Consider the following 21,963-nt stretch of genomic DNA (forward strand, 5'->3'; position numbering starts at 1 on the left):
TTCTTAACTTCTCTTAAATGATTCCTTAGAGATCTATTATTCATGAATTTAGCTAAATCCTCAAATATTTATTTTAAACCTAGATCATTTGCAGCTTAATGAGTCTTTCAAGCTTATCACCATGATATAAACTAGTTCATTTGAAAATTTGTTCTTAAACTGCCACATTAAAACCTTATGTGGTAGGCTCCACTACCAGTATAGATTAGGAGCTCCTCAAGGACAGGGCCTACCTTTTGCCTTCTTCTTTTGTATCTCCAGCACTTTGGATAGTGCCTAGAACACAGTAGGCATTTAATCTTTATTGAATGATTGGTATTCTAGGATTTGGTAGTTAATATCTATACACGTCCTTTCTATAGTCTCCATGATTACATAGATTTTGATAATGCCTTCTCCTTCTTGCCATTATCATCTTTTTAGTTCATCCACTAAAAGTGTCCCTCATCCTCAACTATTTTAACTGTCTTTCTCTGGTCTTTAATGGTCCTTGGAAATCATTAATCCCATTGTTATACCAATAAGGAAATTGAGATCTTCAATTCCATTGTTTTTCTTGATGTGTCAACCATGGCTTCATAAAGTATGTTGGTTATTGGAAGGTGAAGATGACTGTTTTTTCTGGATCCTTCCTAATGATGCCCCAAATTTGCTTGGTCTTTTTGATTACAGAAGCACATTGTAACCATATTATCCCACCGAAGGAGAAAACAGAGAGAGAAAGTAGCAGAAGCCGAGACAGAATTGTAGGGGCCATCCAAAGGAAAGGACTGAAAAGAAAATAGGAACAAACCTAGAAACAGAGATGGTCAGAGAGGCAGAAGGAATAACCTCCCCCAAATTTGCACTATTATAGAAACCAGAGAAGGAGAGTGAACTCCTTTTTATAATAAAACCCTGTTAGTCATGATTTACATATTAAGATTGGCTGATATACTCATCTAGGCATGGGTGGTCTAGGTGTCACATTCAAAAAAGAAGTTGAGATTGAAGAAGCCTTATAAAAAGCCACTAGATTACTTAAAGATGTCACCACTGGGGGGCAGCTGGGTAGCTCGGTGGATTGAGAGCTAGACCTAGAGATGGGAGGTCCTATGTTCAAATCTGGTCTCAGACACTTACCAGCTGTGTGACCCTGGGCAAGTCATTTGATCCCCATTACCTACCCTTACCACTCTTCTGCCTTGGAGCCAATATACAGTATTGACTCCAAGATGGAAGGTAAAAGTTAAAAAATAAAAAAAAAAAAAAAGTCATCACTGGTAATCATAGAGAATCAATAAGTCAACAAACATAAGCATTCACTTATTTATTTATTTGTTTGTTTGTTTATTTGTTTGTTTAGCCCTTAACTTCTGTGTATTGGCTCCTTGGTGGAAGAGTGGTAAGGGTGGGCAATGGGGGTCAAGTGACTTGCCCAGGGTCACATAGCTGGTAAGTGTCTGAGGCTGGATTTGAACCTAGGACCTCCTGTCTCTAGGCCCAACTCTCAATCCACTGAGCTACCCAGCTGCCCCCCATAAGCATTTATTAAGGACTTATTATGTGCCTGAAACTGTACTAAGTCACTCTCTCCCACCAGAAGTACAGTAACATGAACAGAAACCCAATGACAAGGCGTTAAGAATGGAATGGATACTTGAAGTAGCTAGAGTGGCTAGCATATGTATAAGAAGACTGAATGAAGGGGAAGAGAGAAACCTTAATAGGTAAGAATGAAAGTATACTATGCAACTTGGAATAAGGTTTATTAAATAATCTGTACAGGAAATGTAGCAGTAATTCAACACATCTATTTATTATCAAATAAACCATAATCCACTGCAATAAAGAAAAATAAATGAACACAAGATCTGTGTCTGTATAGTACATGCTCTCTCTGTGTTGTCTCAATGGCAATCCTTTAAATTAACTGGTTACATAGAAAGTCAGTTATTTTTTCTTTCAGAATATAATTTGCATATTAACCTATTCTAGCAACAGGACTAAATATTACTGCAGGGAAACAAGACTGCAAAGGAAAAATTTTCAAAATTCATAAATGAGGATCAGAGTTATTGCCCTTCCCCCCAATGATGATGATTTAAAAGCTGTGACATTTTACAAGTGTCTTTTTGTGCTAAAAAGAAAAAAAATCCATGGGGGTTAACTTGGAATTCCTTCATTTAAATAAAAATGCAAAAAAAAATCCCTTCATGACTTCCTTACTGTCTTCCTTTCATTCAAATTGTTAAAATTATTTTTTTCTATACAAGGTAAGTACATGGTCTATACAAATATACATATGTACAGTCCCACTTCTCAAAGATGTGATTTCTTCTTTTTTACTGATCCCAGAGACTGCAAAAGATAAGTGTTTTTTCAGTTGATGTTGTTTTTAGACCCCGCAGCATGGTGAAGATATCAAAATGTATTGCAAGTCATGCTATCAGTTAGTTGTACTTGCTGTTAATAAACCTGTATAAACATTGTAAGCATAAAAATAAGTATTTTATAGTCCTAAATGTCTCAAGACAAAATAGCCACTAGAAATCTTGGCTACTTGTTCTGTGATATGTAGGAAGGGGAAATTCAATGCAAATGTTAAGGGTTTTTTTTCCTTCTTAAACATATGAGAAAATATGGTTGACAAACAGGGGGCTCTGGAGATGTATAAATTTATGTCAGCGGCATTATGTGTAAAATGTAGTTTTACAAATTGGTCTGATTCTCTAGCTGTATTTTAGAGGTGTTAGAAGTTAGCCATCTAATGGAGAAACACCCCCTGAAAAGCTATGGTCTAATATTTTATCAATAACAGTCTGCAGCTAAAACAGACCAGAAAAATAGTTATCCAATGCAAGAGTTCCACTTCAAAGTGAATCATAATGCCATAGTGCTGAAATGAATGGACATGCGGGTGCCTGCACACATGTACACACACATGATTTTACTAAATTGCCTACAGAGAGAGTCGAAAAAAAAAAGGGTATTACAATCTGGTGGCAATGGTTACCCAGGTAGTTTGATTTCTGAGGCATCAAAAGGGTTCCTCTTGCCCAATGGTTTCTCCCCTACCAGTTCTGAAATTTCCTCACTAGAGCTTTATTTCTTTGATTAAGGCTTTATGCCTTGTTAAAGTGCAAATTTCCCTGGAAGGGGCAACAGATTAAATCTTACTAATCATATTTATATGTCACTATAAATGAGTTTATCAGATTCTTTCCTGAGAATAGGTTTTGATAAGGTCGAAGATAGAGGAGGTGAGAAGATGCCACAGAGGTACAGAATAGGGTGTTTTAAACCCCTTCCCAATTTTGCCCAGGACATGTTCTATATGGGGAATCAGGGTAAAATAAAAGATGGAGCAGCAGCTCTGTACCCAAAGAGCTAATGTAATGATGAAGTGATTCTACCCATCCAGAGAACTGGTTTACTATGTTTACATCCACTGCTGGAAGCCATGATAGATGAACTCAAGGAGATGTTACTCTACCTTCCCAGCAGTGAACTCCTTTCATATATATGGTTCTGCTAGCTCTCATTTAGATATCCACAGCCATTGTCTGCCTGGTGCAAGTGAAGCGATTTGATGGCTCTCTGATTCTGGCTCTGAGAGATGAACTCCCATTCTCTCAAAGGAACAAGGAACTCAGAACTCTGGTCTTCCAATGGTGGAATAAAATGCAGACAAGAGAATACAAGTTCAAGCAATTACCCTCTCCGCTCCATGGATAGATCAAATCAATGTGATTTTCAATTGATTCACTGAGATTAATATGACTTTGAAATTTTCTATTGAATCCAATTCTTTGTTTTCTGTAAGAAACATCCTTATAGTCCTGTGCTCTCTGTTTCATGTATGATATATATGATATACCAGGAAACCTTAATGACGGTCATCAAACAAATTTAACCTTGGTCTCTCTGAAGGTAACTTAGTAAAAATTCCAAGGAAATATACGTGTGTGTGTGTATATATATATATATGTATATATGCATATATATATGGATAATGACTGGTTGTATGTTACCCCAATAAGCTATAGATCTACTTTACTTTAATCAGATGCAAATCCAACTTGTTCCTCTGACCTACTTCCTCGCTCACAAGTAAGTGTATACATGCTTTATTGTCAAAACACTTGGATATGTGGTGGAGATGGGGGTGAAAGAGTGTAGTCCCACATCATACAGTCCCACATTGAATGGTATCTTGTTTCCATTACCCCTATCCTTCCCACTAAAGTCTCAAGAGCATGGGTCCAAGTTGGGACAAGTCTGAGTGCCACCACAGTCCAGAATAGCCTTGGAAAGCTGAGGTCTGGCGAGTTTGAGGGTGTTCAAATTGACCCCTGATATTCTAGACCCTTTCTGAGGCAGATTAGAGAGACATGGGTTGGAGGAAGCTTAGCAGTTTCTGATCAAACTAGTTTCCCAAACCCAATAAGGATCAGACCCTCAAACTTTAAGGTAGGACTAGACCAGATCTGACGTTCTTGGATCCTCTTTGGGTTGCTTCAGACTAAAATGAGCCCTTAGTTCACACCAGTTAGATCAACACTCCTAGGACTGGGCTAGAATTGAATTGGCCTCCAAATGCAGGGTGAGGGGTATTACTTGCTTCTTTCATTCAGTTCCATGTCAGCTCACCAAAGAAGGGTGAGAGGAAGGACTGGTGGGGCTTATAAAGGCAGCTATGTAAACTAGAAGTCTGGCTTACTTCTTGTTGCCCAGCAAACAACTGGACCCTAGTTCTTTCGTACATACATACATTCATTCATTCATTCATTCATTCATTCATTCATTCATTCAAGAAACATTTTTTTAAATCCCATTTTGAGTCAAGCCCTGCACACGGCCCTAGGAGGCTTGCACTTTCAACCCAACACTTCCTCAAATCCCTCTTAAAACTTCTTACTTCATCCTTGCACTAACCAACTTATTGATTCAACACTGAGATAAAGAGATTGCTTTGTGTTTTGTGTTTCATCCACCAATAAAAAAAAACAATCATAGGTTCTCAGGCTTCTTATAAATACAAAGGTTTTACATAGTTGCCCGGAAAAGTACCAAACTGTCTTGTTCTTCTGGAAGTACCTACAAACAAAAACAGGAAACAAGAATGTGAGTAGGAGTGGAAAGGTAAGACTTTCTTGCTTTTGGTTTTGGAAATTCTGAGAAAAATTCTTGACTCAGGTTAATTAGCTCTAGTACAACTGGGATGGGACAAGAGTGGCATCACAGCTAGTTTAGTGACAGAGGTGGAGTTCAGAGGCCAAATCTTCTTGACTCCAAGACCAGTGCTCTACCCATATAATACCCAAATGACAATACCATCTGATATTTGTATAGAGCTCTACATTTTCTAAAGCCCTTTTACATCCATGATCTTTCCATGATCCCATTTGAGCTTAACATGCATCCTCCAATGCAGGCAATATATACAGTGATCCCTCACTTATCGCGGGAGTTACGTTCCAGAGACCCTCAATAGGTGAAAATCTGCAAAGGAGCTGCAGTTATGTTTATTTTATTATATATATTAAGGCTTTATAAACCCTTCTCACTCTCCTATAAACCTTTTCGACATTTATTAACATATAGTCATTCAGCTAATCAGTGCCCAGGATACAAAACACAGTGCTGTGGTTGGTCACCTTTCATTCTGTCAGCCAATAGTGTGCCGTGATAAGTTTAACTTCATGATACAGAATTATATATATGTACATATAATTCTTGTCAGAATTAATATATAATTATATATATATAACTAATATATAAATATATATAATTATAAATAATAAATAATAAATAAATAATATATATAATTAATATATATATAATTCTTGTCAGAATTAATATATATATTAAACCCTTGATAGAGTGAAGCCCCAATAAGTGAACTGGGATATAGTGAGAGACAACTGCACATGATCATTTTCACATTACAGGTGAGGAAACTAAGGCTGAGAGAAGTTAAATAATTTGCTTCCTAACAAGTGGCAGAATTAAAACTCAAACTGGAGTCTGATTCTTATTTCCACATTTCCCACTACACACCATAGGGCACCTCTGGAAGATTTTAAATAGCCAAGAATAACACTAGTGATAAAAGTAGCTCATCAGCTCAATGTCCCTCCTCACTGAAAGGGGAAAAAAATTACTGAGCGGTATGAGGTCTAGTCCTAAGCCCAGAATTGCTTCCTCAGTTCCTCTATTGACTTGGCCCAGATTCTTTCTCGTCACTTCCATAGGCCGTAAAAGGCCTCGCCATGGAGATGCCTCTATTTAGGATCTGAATCACTGCCTTGGGACTAGAGATGGATATTTCTTATGTCTGAGTAAAGAGCTCTTCTGGCTATTCTTAGCTTCAGGGGTTGTCTTAACAGGAGTCGGCTAAGAAAAGTAGTCTCCTACATGTGTAGCTTAAGATCTTCCCTCTTAAAAACATCTCAGAAATTTAAGAACCTTTTTTCCCAATAATGTTTTAAATTCTTCTTGTATCTAGAATTCTCAGAGAAGGGAGAAACCTCCAGGAACATGGATCAAAATATAAGAAGTGGCATTTTCTAGTATTGTTTATCTTCGAGGAATTCAAAAAATTACTTGATGGTTTTTCCTTAATTAATCTTTAGGGAGAAAATATTTTTAAATCCTATTTTAGGGCTGAGAAAATTCAAGGACAGTAAAGACCTCAACTATTTACTCAATGACTTAGTTTTTGACTTCCAATTTTGTATTTTTTATTAGATAGCATTCTCTCAAGGCATACAGGGAGTCCCAGAAGACTTAGTAAAGTTTTAAACTTTACCAGCTTATTAAAGCCACTAAATATCAGCTTACTTAAGATGTCAAAAATTTTTTTAAACCCTTAACTTCTGTGTATTAGCTCCTAGGCAAGGGTGGGCAATGGGGGTCAAGTGACTTGCCCAGGGTCACACAGCTGGTAAGTGTCTGAGGCCGGATTTGAACCCAGGACCTCCCATCTCTAGGCCTGACTCTCAATCCACTGAGCTACCCAGATGCCCCAAGATGTTCAAATTTTAAAATGCAGGAGGCTTTTGGGACATTGCATTTGCACGCCAATGGGCCAAAGCACATGCATAGTGCAGCAGAAAAAATAATGCTAGGCAACACACTAATTAGCTTTAGGTTCCAGTTTGATTTTTCTATTGTAAAAGCCAATCACTGATTTGTTTTAACTAAGATGTTTGCTTTGATTATATTGATCGGTGACCAGGAATAAATGATAAGTTTAAACTTCTACAATATACCTGGATTTTAAAGCAAACCAACCCTTCTTGCACTGATTGATAACTGTACACTATTTAAAATGTTTTTTTTAAGTGAAATGAGGAGGCTTCTGGAAAAGAAATATAAGTAGATACTTAAGGCATTTGTTCCCTGCTATAGACATTAACATATGGTTTTGGTTTGGCTTATTTTTAACAGCCATAACATGAATACTATCCACACTATCTTATACAACCTAGGTAGTATACCATTCTCTGACATGGTTTATGACCCAGAGAGACCATCTTTCTTGCAAAAAGAGTGCTTTTATTTGTAAGCCCACTGAGTCCTCCAACTTATCTTTGAAATGCCAGCAAACTTTGTGTTTGGAACAGGAGAAGTAATATTCCTCCCGTCCTCTTTGTTGTTTAGACCAATACATTGGGTTCAGTTCTGCATGCCCACATCTTAAGAGGGATGCAGCCAAGATAGAGTTCTTTCGGAAGAAGGTGGCAAGGGTGATCAAAGAATTTGAACCTATCTCATATAACAAATGGTTGAAGCCATTGTGTGGCCTGTGGAAAAGGGGATTTCACTGGATCATAGTAGCTGTTTTCAAATATTTGAAGAGTGACCACATGAAAAAGGGATTAGCTTTATTCTATGTTGCTAGAGGAGGCAGTACTAAAGTGACCAAAGAATGTAAGTTATGAGAAGCCCATTCAGGATCAATATCAATATAAGAAAGAACTTCCTAACAATTAGAATTGCCTCCCGATGGAACTAGCTATCTTAGGAAGTGATGAATCTTTCATCATTGGATGTGTTCAAGTAGACTCAAGGTGATGAATTATAGATTCTCCCAAGAAGATTTTTTAATGGGAGAGGGGGCTGAATAAGATGATCTTTACAGTTCCTACTAACTTTAAGATTCTATGAAAAAGAGAGCAAAAGATGGCAAATATACTTACCAACAAACCAACCATCATCACATTTTTCTAAGACATCCACAATATCTCCATCTCGGAGTTCCAACTCATCATCATTCTGTGGTTTATAGCTATATAATGCTTGGTAGCTATATCTAAAAGAGAAAGGGATTATAATATACCTTGTGTCTTGAACCCCATTGGGTTCTTTAGCAAAAATGGTCTTTAGCAAAATCATCCTAGTTAATCAAAGATTGATTTGCTAGTTTCCACTATTTTGCTATTACCAAAAGGGAAGTAAACTAATTAGTCTATGTTCTCTTCCGGTATTTTAGCATTTACTGTTGTTTTGCCAGTTGTAGGAGATGGCATAGTCCCCTTAGACAAATGATAAAGAGACTATGAAGTCATGAAGAGCTGTTTTAGGAAATATTTCCAGGAAGGCAATGCTCTGAGAGAATTCAGGTACCTAATAGTCAATACAGAGAACATTGTTGTGCTTACCTTCAAACACGAATTAATATATCTAAGCCAAGGCTACTAAAAATTTGTCTTGTTAAAAAAAATCTCTCCTAGTTAGAAAGAAAGCTAAGCTCCAAAAAATGTTTTGGGCCATCTAGATTATTGGGTCAATGTCCTCCTGGTAGTTGCAGTTGCAGATGAAACTGTAAATTGTTTTATAAACTTTTTTCTTTCATTGCAGTGGATGAAGGAAAAACAAAAACAAAAAAGGGGAGGTAGGGGTGACATGTCACAGCAAATAGAGCACCAGGCTTGGAGTCAGGAAGATCTGGTTCAAACACTTTCTAGCTGTGTGACCTTGGGCAAGTCATTTAATTCTTATTGCCTAGCCCTTGACACTCTTCTGAATTCGAATTGATACAAGATATACTTCTGAATTAGAACTGATACTAAGACAGAAAATAAGAGTTTTAAAAAAAAGAATAAGTGAATTCTTTCTACCAATGCAGATCGGTACTTACTCTACAACTTAAAATCTTGGAAAGTTGTCTTTTTAAAAATCTCCCAAAGAGATTAAATATCATACCTAGGGCAACGCAGTTACTAGAAATCTGAGGTGAGATTTGAATCCAAGTCTTCCTGACTCTATGGCCAACTCTTTATCTACTATGCCATTTCATATCATGTTTTACATATAAATCACCATATACAAAAAATGTAATAATTCATAAATTAAATTATTGAGCTAAGTAATCTGTCCACATCTAGCAATTCTAACTATAGGAGAAAAATACTTTCTATCTGAGATGCCAGGGGAAAGTCTAAATTAAAGGTATCTCCTGATCTGTGACCTTCCTGTTATTTCCCAACAACACTGCCCTAGGGGGCTTAGTCTTGGAACTAGAAGAAAGGTAAGAAGTAAGTGGCTGACTTTAGGGCATCCTCTTCCTCTGCCTAGGGGTTGTGAAGACAGGAGATAGGGTGGCTTTTCAGGTTCTAGAAATGGAGTCACTTTATTAAAAATTCTCAGAACTGCTAGGAATAATCTATTCAATTCCTTTGTAGTTACCACACAGACTAGCTTCTCTCTCTCTTTCTTTCTCTCTCTCTCTCTCTCTCTCTCTCTCTCAATCTCTCTCTCTCTCTTTTCCCCCTAGGATCTTGCAGGGACATACTTAAATCAGTTCTTGTAGGGATGCTGCAATCCAGACATAGTAATGACATAGACAGCATAAGCGACTTACAAATCCTGTAGGTTCTGACTTCTGTCAGAGGTGGTTCTTCGCTGCTGGGCTTGAGGTTGCTGAGAAATGATGAGAGATGATTTATTGTCAGTAGGAGACACCTTGTGACGAAAGTCAAGAGGATGAGAAACAGTACTGCAGTAATGAACAGACTTTTCGGCAATGTTTATGATCTCATTGCAAACTGCTTCCTGTGAGGTGGCCCCAGGAAATCCAGCAACCCCCATAAAATGGTCAACAAGGGGAAAAAAGAGAGAGAGAGATAGGAAGAGATGTGACATCCCAGATGAAGTCCAGGAAAACAACAGAGTTGAAGTTCCAGGCAACAAGGCATCCAGTAGTGAAGAACGGAGAGTGAAGGAGGGATCCAGGTGTAAGCATGGAAAAACAGGCGAGATACAGAAAAAGGGCGGATTTAGTATAAACATTCAAACAAGCAGCAGAGGCAGCAGCAGAGTCTGTAAGCAGGGAGTAGCTGTTACAAACAGGATAATTTCAGGGGGTGGTGTAAGGAGAGATACCCAATCATGCACTAGAGAATTTAATCCAATCCCATTCATATATAGTGGCCATGTTATTGCTGCTAAGTTCCTTTCTTTTGTTGGCAGCCCTAAAACCTGTATCTGTTACCACAGTATGATCATTCCTGTAGCTAGTAGCTTTACAGGCTAACAAGCCATCATTGGATGGAAAATTCTCTTTAAACAAGCTACAATCTTATTCAACAGGCAGTCTTACCACGTAGCTCTTTTCAGACTCTGTGAGATCTGGTCCTGTGCTCAATGAATGATGTGAAGGCTGTGATCACCAAGCAAATTATAAGGGAGACATTTTAGCAGATGTCATATTGGTCAGAATTCAAAATAAAGAGCGCGGTGCAGAAACACACAGACCAAACCCCATCCCATTCAGCAGACCATTGGGCTTTCTGGGGCCCATGATCATGGACTAGACACTGCACGCACCACCAGCCGTTGTTGCAGAAACACAAAGCAATGGTGGGAAGTTAGGGAGCAAGCAACTAGGCGATGGAATGGAGAACTGGAGAAATAGCTGTGAATACCACAAATGAACACTACTGCCCTACAACACTGATGGTAAACAGAGAGATGGAAGGATTCCATTTTAGCCTATTAATTCTGTCTTACTAATGGCCACAGCCACTCACTCAGGGCAAGATTGGGATTGGTATGTGGGCAGGAGTAGAGAACTAAGGCTGGAGTCCTCTGTTTTACCATTTTAGCCTCTCCTTTTGGGGAGAGAGTACTATTTTATATCTTTTTTACAAAATAAGGAGTGGCTACTTTTAAAGAAATGTTTCATAATAACTGGAATATCCATTAAGGAGATCTGTCCTCAGGAACATTTTTATATACATCAGAAAACACAGTAACAGCACACCTTGTTATTGTACTGATTCACATATACTATGTGTCCATTTGTACTCTGTGAAACATTCTTATATTCAATAAAAGCCCTTATGAGAGCACAATGACATCATTAATACGAATATTACCCATAACCTACTATTGACCTTAAAAATGGATCATGGATCACAGATCATAACCTTTAAAGCTGAAAGGGATCTTGGGGAAGATCTGGGACAATCTCCTCCCAATCCATAATCCTGTCATTTGAAAGTTGGGGAAACCAAGACCCAGAGAGTTGAAATAATTTGTCCAAGGTTACAAAGGTAATTAAATCTTGGATTTAACCCATATCATATGACTGCAAATCCAGTGCTCCATGCATTAATCCATGATGCCTCAAAGGCTAGTGGTACTTGTATTCTAGGTAAAAACTTTCAATAGAGAGTCCAAAACATTTTCCCCTTCTAAAAGGATTCCATTTCTATCTCAAGGAAGACTTACTCAATGGTCAATAAGAAAAACATCTGTTTTTAAGATTTTCATTGAGTGATTCAATGGGTAGAGATATAGGGTAGTTATTTGGTGGGGTAGAGAAATAGGTTCAGAATAATCTGCTAAAAACCAATTAGATTATAATGATGATAATAATAACTTGTTTATAGAGGGCTTTTAAGTTTACAAAACACTTTGCATATATTTTTTCTTCCAACTGGGCTTCATACCAACTCTGTGAAATAGGTTAAAGCAAAAAGACAAACTAGGTTCTAAGATGATTAGATCCCAGCAAACTTTTACTCTAAACCCTGAAAATCTTGTCTCCTAAGAAGTTGTTTTTAAAGGAGTTGCCTCCTTCAGAGTGATTCAAGACTTTATTTAGTGGAACATTGGATCATAGTGTTAGAGATGGCAGGGGATTTACAGGTCATTTGGTCTACTGCCTCATCTCATCTCCCAAAACACACACACACACACACACACACACACACACACACACACATATTTTACAAATGAGGAAAATTAGACCTAGAATTGTTAAATGATTTGTCCAAGGTCATAAACTACGTAATAGTAGAGGGCTGATTTGAGCTTAAATCTTTTGACAGGAAATACTCATCTTTCTCCACTCCATGGAAACAATGTAGAACAAGACCCAAATGATAACAAAACCACTAACACTGACAACAGAACAACCCAAAGGCCCCCCACCTCCAAGACAGAGCAAACAAAAACAGGAAGCATGTAGTATTTGGAAACAGACTGATTTCAGAGTCTTCTTGATGTCAATATAGTAGAAGCTTCAGGCAAAGTGACTATATATATACTTGCATGGCAATAGGATAAGTTTTAAATACCCACCATGCCTGGTTCTTGGATATTTTATTCAAACTCTACCACAAGCATTTCTAGGCAACCAAATATGCTCTGCCTACATTTACTCTTATGTATGTAGACTTTGCTACAAAAAAGGCATCTCCATCCACCTGTTCCCATATATGGCAGCCAGATACATGCAGTTAGAGACTGCCAGGCAAAACAGGGAGTTAACATCAATATCAGAAAGAGAAAATCACAAGAGAAATCCCAAGAGGTCATCTGGGCCCCTAACTTTAAACAGGTAAATGTTTATACTGTTCTGGACCTGGTGACTGTCAATAGTTTTCTAAAAGAACTCCAGGACAGAAAGCTTCCTACCCTTCTCCCACAGGAACCCTTTCCAGTGATGGTTAGTGATGTATTATCCTGGTGATCATTAATGGTTACCTAGCAAGGGAATCTCTCCTGCTTTAATAAAACCACCATGTCTATCTGTCTGTCTGTCTCTCCCTCTCTTTCTCTCCATTCCTCCCTCCATCTCTCTCTTTGTCTCTGTCTGTCTGTCTGTCTCCCCCATTTCTCTTTCCCTCTCCCTCGCTCTCTCTTCAGCTATCGATAAGTGTAGACAGTGGAAGCCTTTTGATATGTAACAGCCATTTCTTTAAATAACAGGACCAATGTCTTCATAAAAACATACAGATAGACCATGCAAGTTGGTTCAAGGGTTGGGCACTGTCTCTTGGAGGCTGAGCTGATCCTGCCTCCAAGTTTAGGGCCTAATTTTGAGTATCATCTCTATGGCAAAAGGAAAAAGAATAAGGAAAGTTAGGGACAGAGAAATAAGACTCCATGAAAGGGCAACATGGAGTTTTGACCTCACAAGACAGAAATAAACTTTTAAAGAAATATTTAACACTATCTGGAACATCTAATAAGGAGATACATTCCTGTAAACAGATTTTTATATACATCAGAGAACATTGTATAACACATCTCATTGACACAATTTTAGAATTGACTTCCTCTACAAATAATCCACTAGAAGATCCAGTAAAAGGAATTTATCATGTTTACATTGACACTTTTATTCAATTCAACAAGCATTCATTATGCACTCATTGTATGCAAAATATTATCTAGAGATATATCAGATCAGAAGATCAGGAGAAATATAAGATTTAGAGCTCACACTGGTCCCTAGCCAACAAGGATATGACATATATACAAATAACAACATGGTACATAAATAGTAACAGTCTAAAATTGAATATAAATGACAACCAAAGAAACTGCTAAGGAAATATAGGTGAGGCAACCAGAGCATTAATTTTGTATTGCTATGATATCCTAGTGAGGAGTCTACGGATATAGGAAAGTAACTAGTGATTTTGATGCGTAGGTCAAACAACATGAAACAAGTCAACTTTGTTATTATTCTTTCAAAGAAGGGGAATAGGAGGGAAAGAAAATGGATTTTTGTTCATTGAAAAAATTTTAAACGGTTAAAAATAAATTCTAACTCTGCTATTTAAAAAATAATAGAAATAATACACATTCAGTTAGGCTAGAAGTTATTATAGTTGGATTTCTATAATAAGAATTAATTGTGCTCAATTTTTGCCTTTTCTAAATTTTGGCATACTCAGTCACCCTGTGCCCACAACTGACTAGTATCAGTATCATATAATTATCTTTCTTAATTTGATGGAACCATGAGTGCTGGGCTCAAGGGTCAAGAGATCCGGATTCTAGTCTAAGCAGCAGATGATCTTGAACAAGAACAATTCTGGGATTCAAGTTTTTCATATTAGGAGGTAACACCCATCTTGCCTCTGTCACAGGATTGCAACCTGGATCAAATAAGGGAATGTACATGAAAGGGCTTTTTAAGTGCCCTGTGGGGCCAGGGACTGGACCTGTGCTTTCATTTGATATAGGTAACTCCCAGACAAGGAAATTCCCTCTATGAACGCAGGCTGTCACCTCCTTTATAACAAATAGTTTCAGAGAATTGCCTGGAACACTGAGATATTAATTGCTTTACTCAGGGTCATGGTTTTGTGTCACACACAAATAAAAGGTATTATTTATTTAGAGAGACCAGATACACATGTTTGTTAAAATGCATGCAAAAACAGAGATAAGATTAGAATCCTTCCCTGGTTACCCGCCTTCCAGTGAGGATTGTGCCCTGCCCCTAGCCAGAGATTCTGACACATAGTCAGTCCCTATGATCTCCTTAACACCAACTAATGAAATTCCTGCCTTGTGAATTCTCATGCCAGCTGGCCTTCTCACTGATCTAGGGGCCCCCTTTACTCAGGGGTCTGCTGCCTTTGACCCAATGTCTGAGGACTCCTGCTGCATGTTTGGCTGGCTCTCTTTATATATGGCTGTTTCATAAACATTAACGCCAACACAGAAAATCAAGATCACTTCCACGTCTAAGAGTAAGCCTGCAAGATGGTATGGTGAATAGCACTGGCCCTGGCATCAGAAAGTTCAAATCCAGCTTCAGACATGTATTAGGTAGGTGATCCTGGGTAAGTCACCTAACTTTTATCTGACTCAGTTTCCTCAGTTGTGAAATGAGAATAACAATGGCACCTACCTCCCAGAGTTGTTGTGAGGATCAAAAGAGATAATAATTGTAAAATACCTTTGCAAACCTTAAAGCACTATATAAGTGCTAGTTATTATTATTTTTATTATTATAACACCAGATTGTTTTCTTCTGCATAGAAACCCCTCTGAGATATGAGCATTTTCTCTACCCTCCCCATGTAAATTACCCTTCACTGATGTTTAATGCACTTTGTTCTCTGTTTCTGATGACTTCAAGTTACCAAGGTCGTTTTGAAATCTGATCATGTCATCTAAAGGGCTGCTCATTCCTCCTCTCCTGGGTGCCCCAGTAGGGTGTTCCATGTAAACCTAATGAGCATGTTTTCTATTCTACACATTTCTGGATATATTCCAGTGACTCAAAGCCAAAAAAGCACAATGCAAACAGCAGGGAGTTACGAAGTATGACTAGAAAGAGAAACTTTGAAACTTGTCTTCTCCTTGGCTCTAGAATTACTCTAGAAACAGCATTCCTTTCTTGTTTGTGGATCTTCCTGTCTATCCTCTTTAGATCTATCTCTCTCTCTCTCTCTCTCTCTCTCTCTCTCTCTCTCTCTTTCCCTCTAAATGTCATTTGCCTTTACGCCTTCAGAAGACAATCTCCCTGATAATTTGACCTACTTGGATCTCCGTTTCCTCATCTGTAAAAGGAGTGAGCTGCACTATATAATCTCGAAAGTCCAGCTCTAACATTCTAGTCTGTGAATAGAGAGAAAATGAGATGCTGTTTGACCAGTTAGTTATATTCTCAGAATTGGTCTAGTTTTGGTTGGATCCCATTGGGTTCATGCCAATATGAATTGAGCCAAAGACTTAGCTCTGTCCTCCCTGGGAATCTTCACGAATCTTTGGATTAGAACATTACAAGATGGAAGGAACCTCAGAGGCCAACTAATTTAAGTTCCTCAATTTAAAGGTGAGGAACAAACAGGTCCAGAAGTGAAATGACTTGCCTTCAGTCACATAGGTAATAAGTGTCTACATCAGGCATAGGTCTTTCTAGAATCCCTGCCAACAAGTCAAAACTCTTCAGATTGGCTTTAACTCTCAATGGAAGCCTAGGTGTCACTGGATGATGGTAAGGTGACTATTTATAAAATTATGCTTTCCTTTAACTTCTTTCTTTCTTTAATTTAATTTTTGTTTCTTAATTTATTCTTTACTATTCTGAAGCTCAAACTGCTCCTTAAAAAAAAAAAAAGACCTAAAATCCTTGGCCAGAATCCATCTGTTCCTAGGATAATAGAAGGTCAAATAAATGATCATCTTGCTGCATTTAGTTTATAACCTATAGAATTTTCCATTTTTAACCCCAGTACCCTTCTTAAGCTTAGAAGAAAGATAAAGCTGACCTGTCTGTAATTTATCATTTTTTTAAACTATGACTTTCCACTACCATCATTCCAGTCACCTAGATTTGTAATATCTTCAACTTTGCCATCTTTCTCACCCACTCTATCCAATTGGTTGCAACTCTCGTCAATTATATTGCCAACACTTCTGTCATTTCTGCCTCCTCTCCACTCACAGGGCCACCACTCAATTCTAGCCTTTAGCACCTCTTGCCTACTGTATGGCAGTGGCTTCCAAATTGGACTCCTGGCTTCTGGTCTTTTCCCTTTACAATTCATGCCTCAAACAGGTACCGAAATGATTTTTCCTAAAGCACCTGTTGCTCTACTCTCAAGTTGCTTCCCTGCTCAAGAAACTCTTTGTTGCTTTTAGGAGAAAATACAAAACCCTTCAGTTTAGCACATAAAGTTCTTCATAATTGACTCTAGCATGCCTTTCCAGATATTTTACAACAATTCCCTTCACATACTCTACATTCTAGCCAAACTGGCCTACTTGTTGTGTCCTGCATTCAACATTCCATGTCCCACCTCAATACAATTTGACCAGGCTATTCTGTATGCTGGAAATCCATTCTCCTTTTCTGCATCTCATAGAAATTTTTTCCCTTCCTTTAATGCTTAAATTGGGTACCAACTCCTACAGTAATTCTTTTCTATTTGTGCTCTCTCTCTGTCTTTCTCTCTCTCCTAAAATTATCTTATATTTGTTTATCTCTATAAATATTACATCCCTTGTAGATTGTAGAATGTACATTTGCTGAGGGTAGGAGCTATTTTTCCCATCTTTTGTATCTACAGAGCCTGGCACAGTATAGAAGGTATTCTTCATACATAGAAGGTATTCTTCATAGATGCTTGTCACATTGAATACTTGAATTAAACATGTATATGCAAAGCCCTGGGCTAGACATATAGGAGGTGTGGACACAGAAGAGAATACAATTTAGTCCCTGTCCTCCCAAAATACGTAGTTTGACTGAGAACTTCCTTGGCTTCTCATCTTCTTTGCTTTGAAATACTTGCTGACTTTTTTTGATTTTCAGTGTGAAAGCTACAACAAAACTATTTTGAATACTTATTGGTTTCAGCCTTTATGTGTGATCTATTCAGTTTCTCTTCCCACTGGGTGAAAGGAAAATGTTTTCTTCTGCTGCTTGTAGTTTAATGATATTTCCCATGTGCCTTTGCTCCCCAATTTGCATCCTATTGTTCTCTCCTCTTTTCCCAATTTTCACCCCTGAGTGCATGCACTGTTAATTTTAAACTCATCTTTTTGTGGGCTAATCTTGTTTCCAAAGTTGGGGGGATTCTCATTCATGCTGTCTCTGTTGAGTTCTTTGTTTGGCCAGCTCAGTTGATGCCTCCTACCCTTCTTAAACCCAGAAAGAGGTTTATTTCTTTGAAGAATATCCAGTTTTTCTGGATTCTTTCACTGCTTAAACTTCCTTCCCTCAGGCCCTCAGCTAAAGTTTCCCTGAAGCTTACAGAAGCTGGCTTTCTGGAGATTAATGGTCTTTGTTTTGCTGGCTTTCCTCCTTCCTTCCTTTAGAATCCTAAGTACCTTCTACTTCTTTTTTACCCCGTATTCTTTCTATGTTTATTTGTTTTGTCTTGCTCATAGAGACTCCTAAAGGACGGAAGCTATGAGTCTGACTAATGCTCTGTAAGCATACAGTGCCTTATATTCAACGGAAGCCCAGTGGTCATTGGATGGTGATAATGTGACTGTTTCCAAGCCGCCTTTCCCTTTAACTTCTTAATTAATTTAATCCTCTTCCTTCTGCAGCCAAAAAGACTTCTAATTCTTTCCAAGAACTCATTTGCTAGTTCTGACCTGCTATATTGCTTTTTGAGCTGATGCAAGATATAAGCTCTCCACCTTGGTGGTCTATAATAATAGCCCTACCCCCCATCTCAACCATAAGATCATATTTCTTATTCTTTCCTCTCAAGTTAAATCACAGACTTTGTTTCTAGTTAGTAGAATGTTAAAATAGAATGTTAAAGGGGCTCTAGATGTCATCAACAGCTCTCATTTTATGGATGGGGAAACTGAGGCTTGAGGAAGTGAAAAATTTTGTATGAGTCATATCTACTTACTAGCAGGGCCAGGACTAAAACCCACATGTCTTGCTTCCCCATTTGTTATTCTTTCCATCTCCTTTAAGAAATAGATTTTCTAGTAAGAGAAGATATAGGTCTCAAAACATAAATAATTTAGACATCATAGAACTAATCAATCAAGCTGATTAGGGAAGCCGAGTCAAAAAGCCTTCCTGAAAAAATTGTCCATAAATTTTTTGTTTGATCTGGATGAAGACAGGCTGCTGAGGGGAAGGAAATCTTAGGTTTGTTTCTATATGTGGGGGTTCAAAATCTGATTCTTAAAAGTCAAAATGGCTTTTAGAAATATAATGATTATTATTAAAATGTCACATTTACTTAGAGATTTTGAGATTTGCCAGGTTCTATTATATATGATCTCATTTGTAATCTCTACTCCCTCCCCTTTCCAGTTCTAGAATGATAATTAAATCAACTCCATCACTGCTCCTAGACCAGCTGCAATTAGTCTACTCTTTTCTGGTTCCACTTAGCATTTGTGTAACTTTCCAAACCAAAATTGACTTTCCTGGCCCAAACTCCCTTGTATGTGGGACCCACACTTAGAATGTAAGCCTCTTAAGGACAAAGACTGTCTTCACTTTTGGATTTGTATTACCACAAATTTGCATAGCACATAGCACACAGTAAATAATTTAAATGCTTTTCCAGTCAGTCAGTCATTCCTCACAATGACCCAGGAAGGTAGATGCTGTTATTATTCCCATTTTCCAGATGAACAAACTGAAGCTCAAAGAGTTTATGTGACTTGCCTAGAATTACACACCTAAAAAAGGGTCTGAGGTAGAATTAAACCTCAGGTATTCCAGGATCCAAGTCCCCTCCCTGTTCTGCCTGCTATAGCAAGCTGCTTCTCAATAAAGGATTCAAGATTCGTGGTTTAATAAATATTTGTTGAAGAAATTAATGACTAAAGGAGTATAACTTCCCAGATTTTTCCTCCTTGCCTATGTCTTGACATGCCAAGGTAGCTCCATGTCATGACTATTCAACCTTCCTTAAAGCAAAATGGTTTGTTTCAGAAAAAAAAGAGGATGAGTTAGAGATCTCATCGTTGTATAAACTGTTACAGAATAAAAGGTGAAGAGTGAATCATAACTAGCAATTTTGATGTCTTGGGCAGACAGCATAAAACTCAACCCCCAAATCAATAATTCTGTAATTTGTGATACGAAAATAACATGATGAGCAATGAAGATGAAATAACTTGAAGGGGGTGGAGGGTGGGAAGAGAGTCCAAGACACTGACATGGTGAAAGAGACTAAGACATCAGAATACTTCAAGGCAGCTACTACCAGGAAGGATGCTGTCAGGAGTAGATCAGGATGGGGCTGGGCTAGGGTACTGGATAGTCCATTCTCTGTTAGCTTCCTATAATAACAAATTATTCTTGCTAACTTTGTATTCATCTCTGCTGTTTATAAGTTGTTGAAGGAGTATACATGCTCTTAACATGTGTAAATATGACAAATTTTGAGCTGTGTATTTTAAAATTTATTATTAAAATGTTTTGTATCCTATAGACTTCAAGGTTCTGGGACTAACCTCTAATTGCTCTGGCCTAATTATGGTCTTGGGTCACCCGTCATGTCCTGACATCTGAACAATAGTGTCTCTGGGTCTCTTCCATTTAAGGTCTTTTGGACTTGAGCTTTGAGTACTCTTAAAGTACACAACAAAGGGAAGAAAAGTTAATTTAAAAGAATTTCGTTGTAATTTTTTTTAGGTTCTAGCCTATCCCTAGAAGAGTTTATAGTCATACATGGCAAGGAAGTACCTGGAACAGACTGGCTCCATTCTGTCTTTCCAGGCTGATTACATGTTGGTCCTCAGCACAAACATATTCCAGTCCAGGTGGCTAGTTTAATTTTCTCTGTACTTGGCATTCTACTTCCTGCTTTCATGCCTTTGCATAAGCAATTCTTGGGTCTAAAACATTCTCCTTCCACTTCTTGGCACCCCTTCAAGTCAGTTTAAGTGCCCCTTCTCTTCAAGGGCCTTTTCTGATTACCCCATTTAGTTATAGTGTACATATTCTGGATGTCCTTAGCTGTGAACTCTCTGAATCTGTGACCTTCCACAATCTAGTAAAATATAAGCCACCTAAAGGCAGAGACATTTTTATTCATATTCTCACTGCTTAGTACAGTGCTTGGCATATAATAGGTGCTTAATTAAGAGTTGTTCATTGATCAGAGAGCAAGAGTTTAGTCATTTGTTAAAGTGAGTAGAGAAAAGTCTAATTGTCAGGAGTAACTCTGAAACCATCTGAAATCAGAACCAATGGCAATCCAGGGCACCCTAACACAGCACTCTTAACCCAGAGGTTCTTAACCAGAGTCTGAACTTTTAAAATAATATTTTGATAGTTCTCTTTCCACAAAATTTATTTTCCTTGTAGTTCTTTGTATTTTATTTCAAACATTTACAAACGTTATTCTGAGAAAGGGTCCATAGTTTTCATCAGACTGCCAGTGGGATCCAACAGAAGTTAAAAACTCAAGCTCTGAGTAATGGATGCCTTATGAGAATAGGAAGTGGCAAGGCAGAAGAGGAAGCTAGCTAGGAGCATGCTCTTCCCAGATAACCAGTGTAACCTCCTGTGTGTTCTAAGCATCTCTTACATCCAGATCAAACTCATTAAACACATATCAATGTCCTCTTGAAGCAAAACACTTCACATATGGGCTTCTCTATTTGTGTTTACCACAGCCTAACATTTTGTCATGATGATGAGTCCTAATTTTGACCTGGGAAAACTACTTCCTATCCCAGAAATTTATCATGGTGTCAGAGGATTTGTTTAGGGGCTGTTATAAGGAAGTAGAGGATTTGAGCATATGAGCAGGATCTGAAAAAAAAAAGATGCAGAGGCATGGAAAGATTCTGGAATTCTGCAGAGGTAACTGGGCTGTTACTAAAAAAGGGTTAGGCCTTGGGCTGGGTCTTGTCTCTCTGAGGTCGACATAGGGAGATTGGCTTTTTCCCTGTGGCTTTTTTTTCCTGCTATATCTTCTCATCCTACCTGTACCTGTGTTATCCTGTTTCCTGCTGGCTGATTGATACCTCTATGGAGCTTCCTGAACCATCTGAGCCATCTGTCCATTAGAACCTCTTCCTGATCTCTGTCCTGCTTAACTTCCAAACTCAATACCTCTGTTACCATCCAAGAGGGGTTTGGATTAGAAGAGTTATATTTTATATGTATGTATATATATATACATATATATATATTTATATATAGTTATATTAGAGATTTGGTCTTCAGGTAGCTAGGTAAGGACCAGTATAGTTCAGTCTCTCTGAAGGCTTCCAGCAAGGGAA

General features: G+C 38.0%; 1 protein-coding gene across 1 annotated transcript in view; it reads right to left on the reverse strand.

The window, feature by feature from the left end:
* Positions 1–1,729: 1,729 nt before the first annotated feature.
* The window catches only part of SORBS1 (sorbin and SH3 domain containing 1), a 143,042-nt gene continuing 122,808 nt past the window's right edge, over positions 1,730–21,963 (reverse strand). The window contains exons 26-28 of the mRNA XM_044665725.1: positions 9,851–10,041; positions 8,187–8,299; positions 1,730–5,079 (exon numbers count right to left, since the gene is read on the reverse strand). Coding sequence (XP_044521660.1) covers positions 5,012–5,079; positions 8,187–8,299; positions 9,851–10,041 — 372 coding nt within the window. The 3' untranslated portion in view covers positions 1,730–5,011. The remainder of the gene's footprint in view (positions 5,080–8,186; positions 8,300–9,850; positions 10,042–21,963) is intronic.

The sequence above is a fragment of the Gracilinanus agilis genome, chromosome 2 (assembly GCF_016433145.1).
Source record: "Gracilinanus agilis isolate LMUSP501 chromosome 2, AgileGrace, whole genome shotgun sequence".
NCBI lineage: Eukaryota > Metazoa > Chordata > Mammalia > Didelphimorphia > Didelphidae > Gracilinanus > Gracilinanus agilis.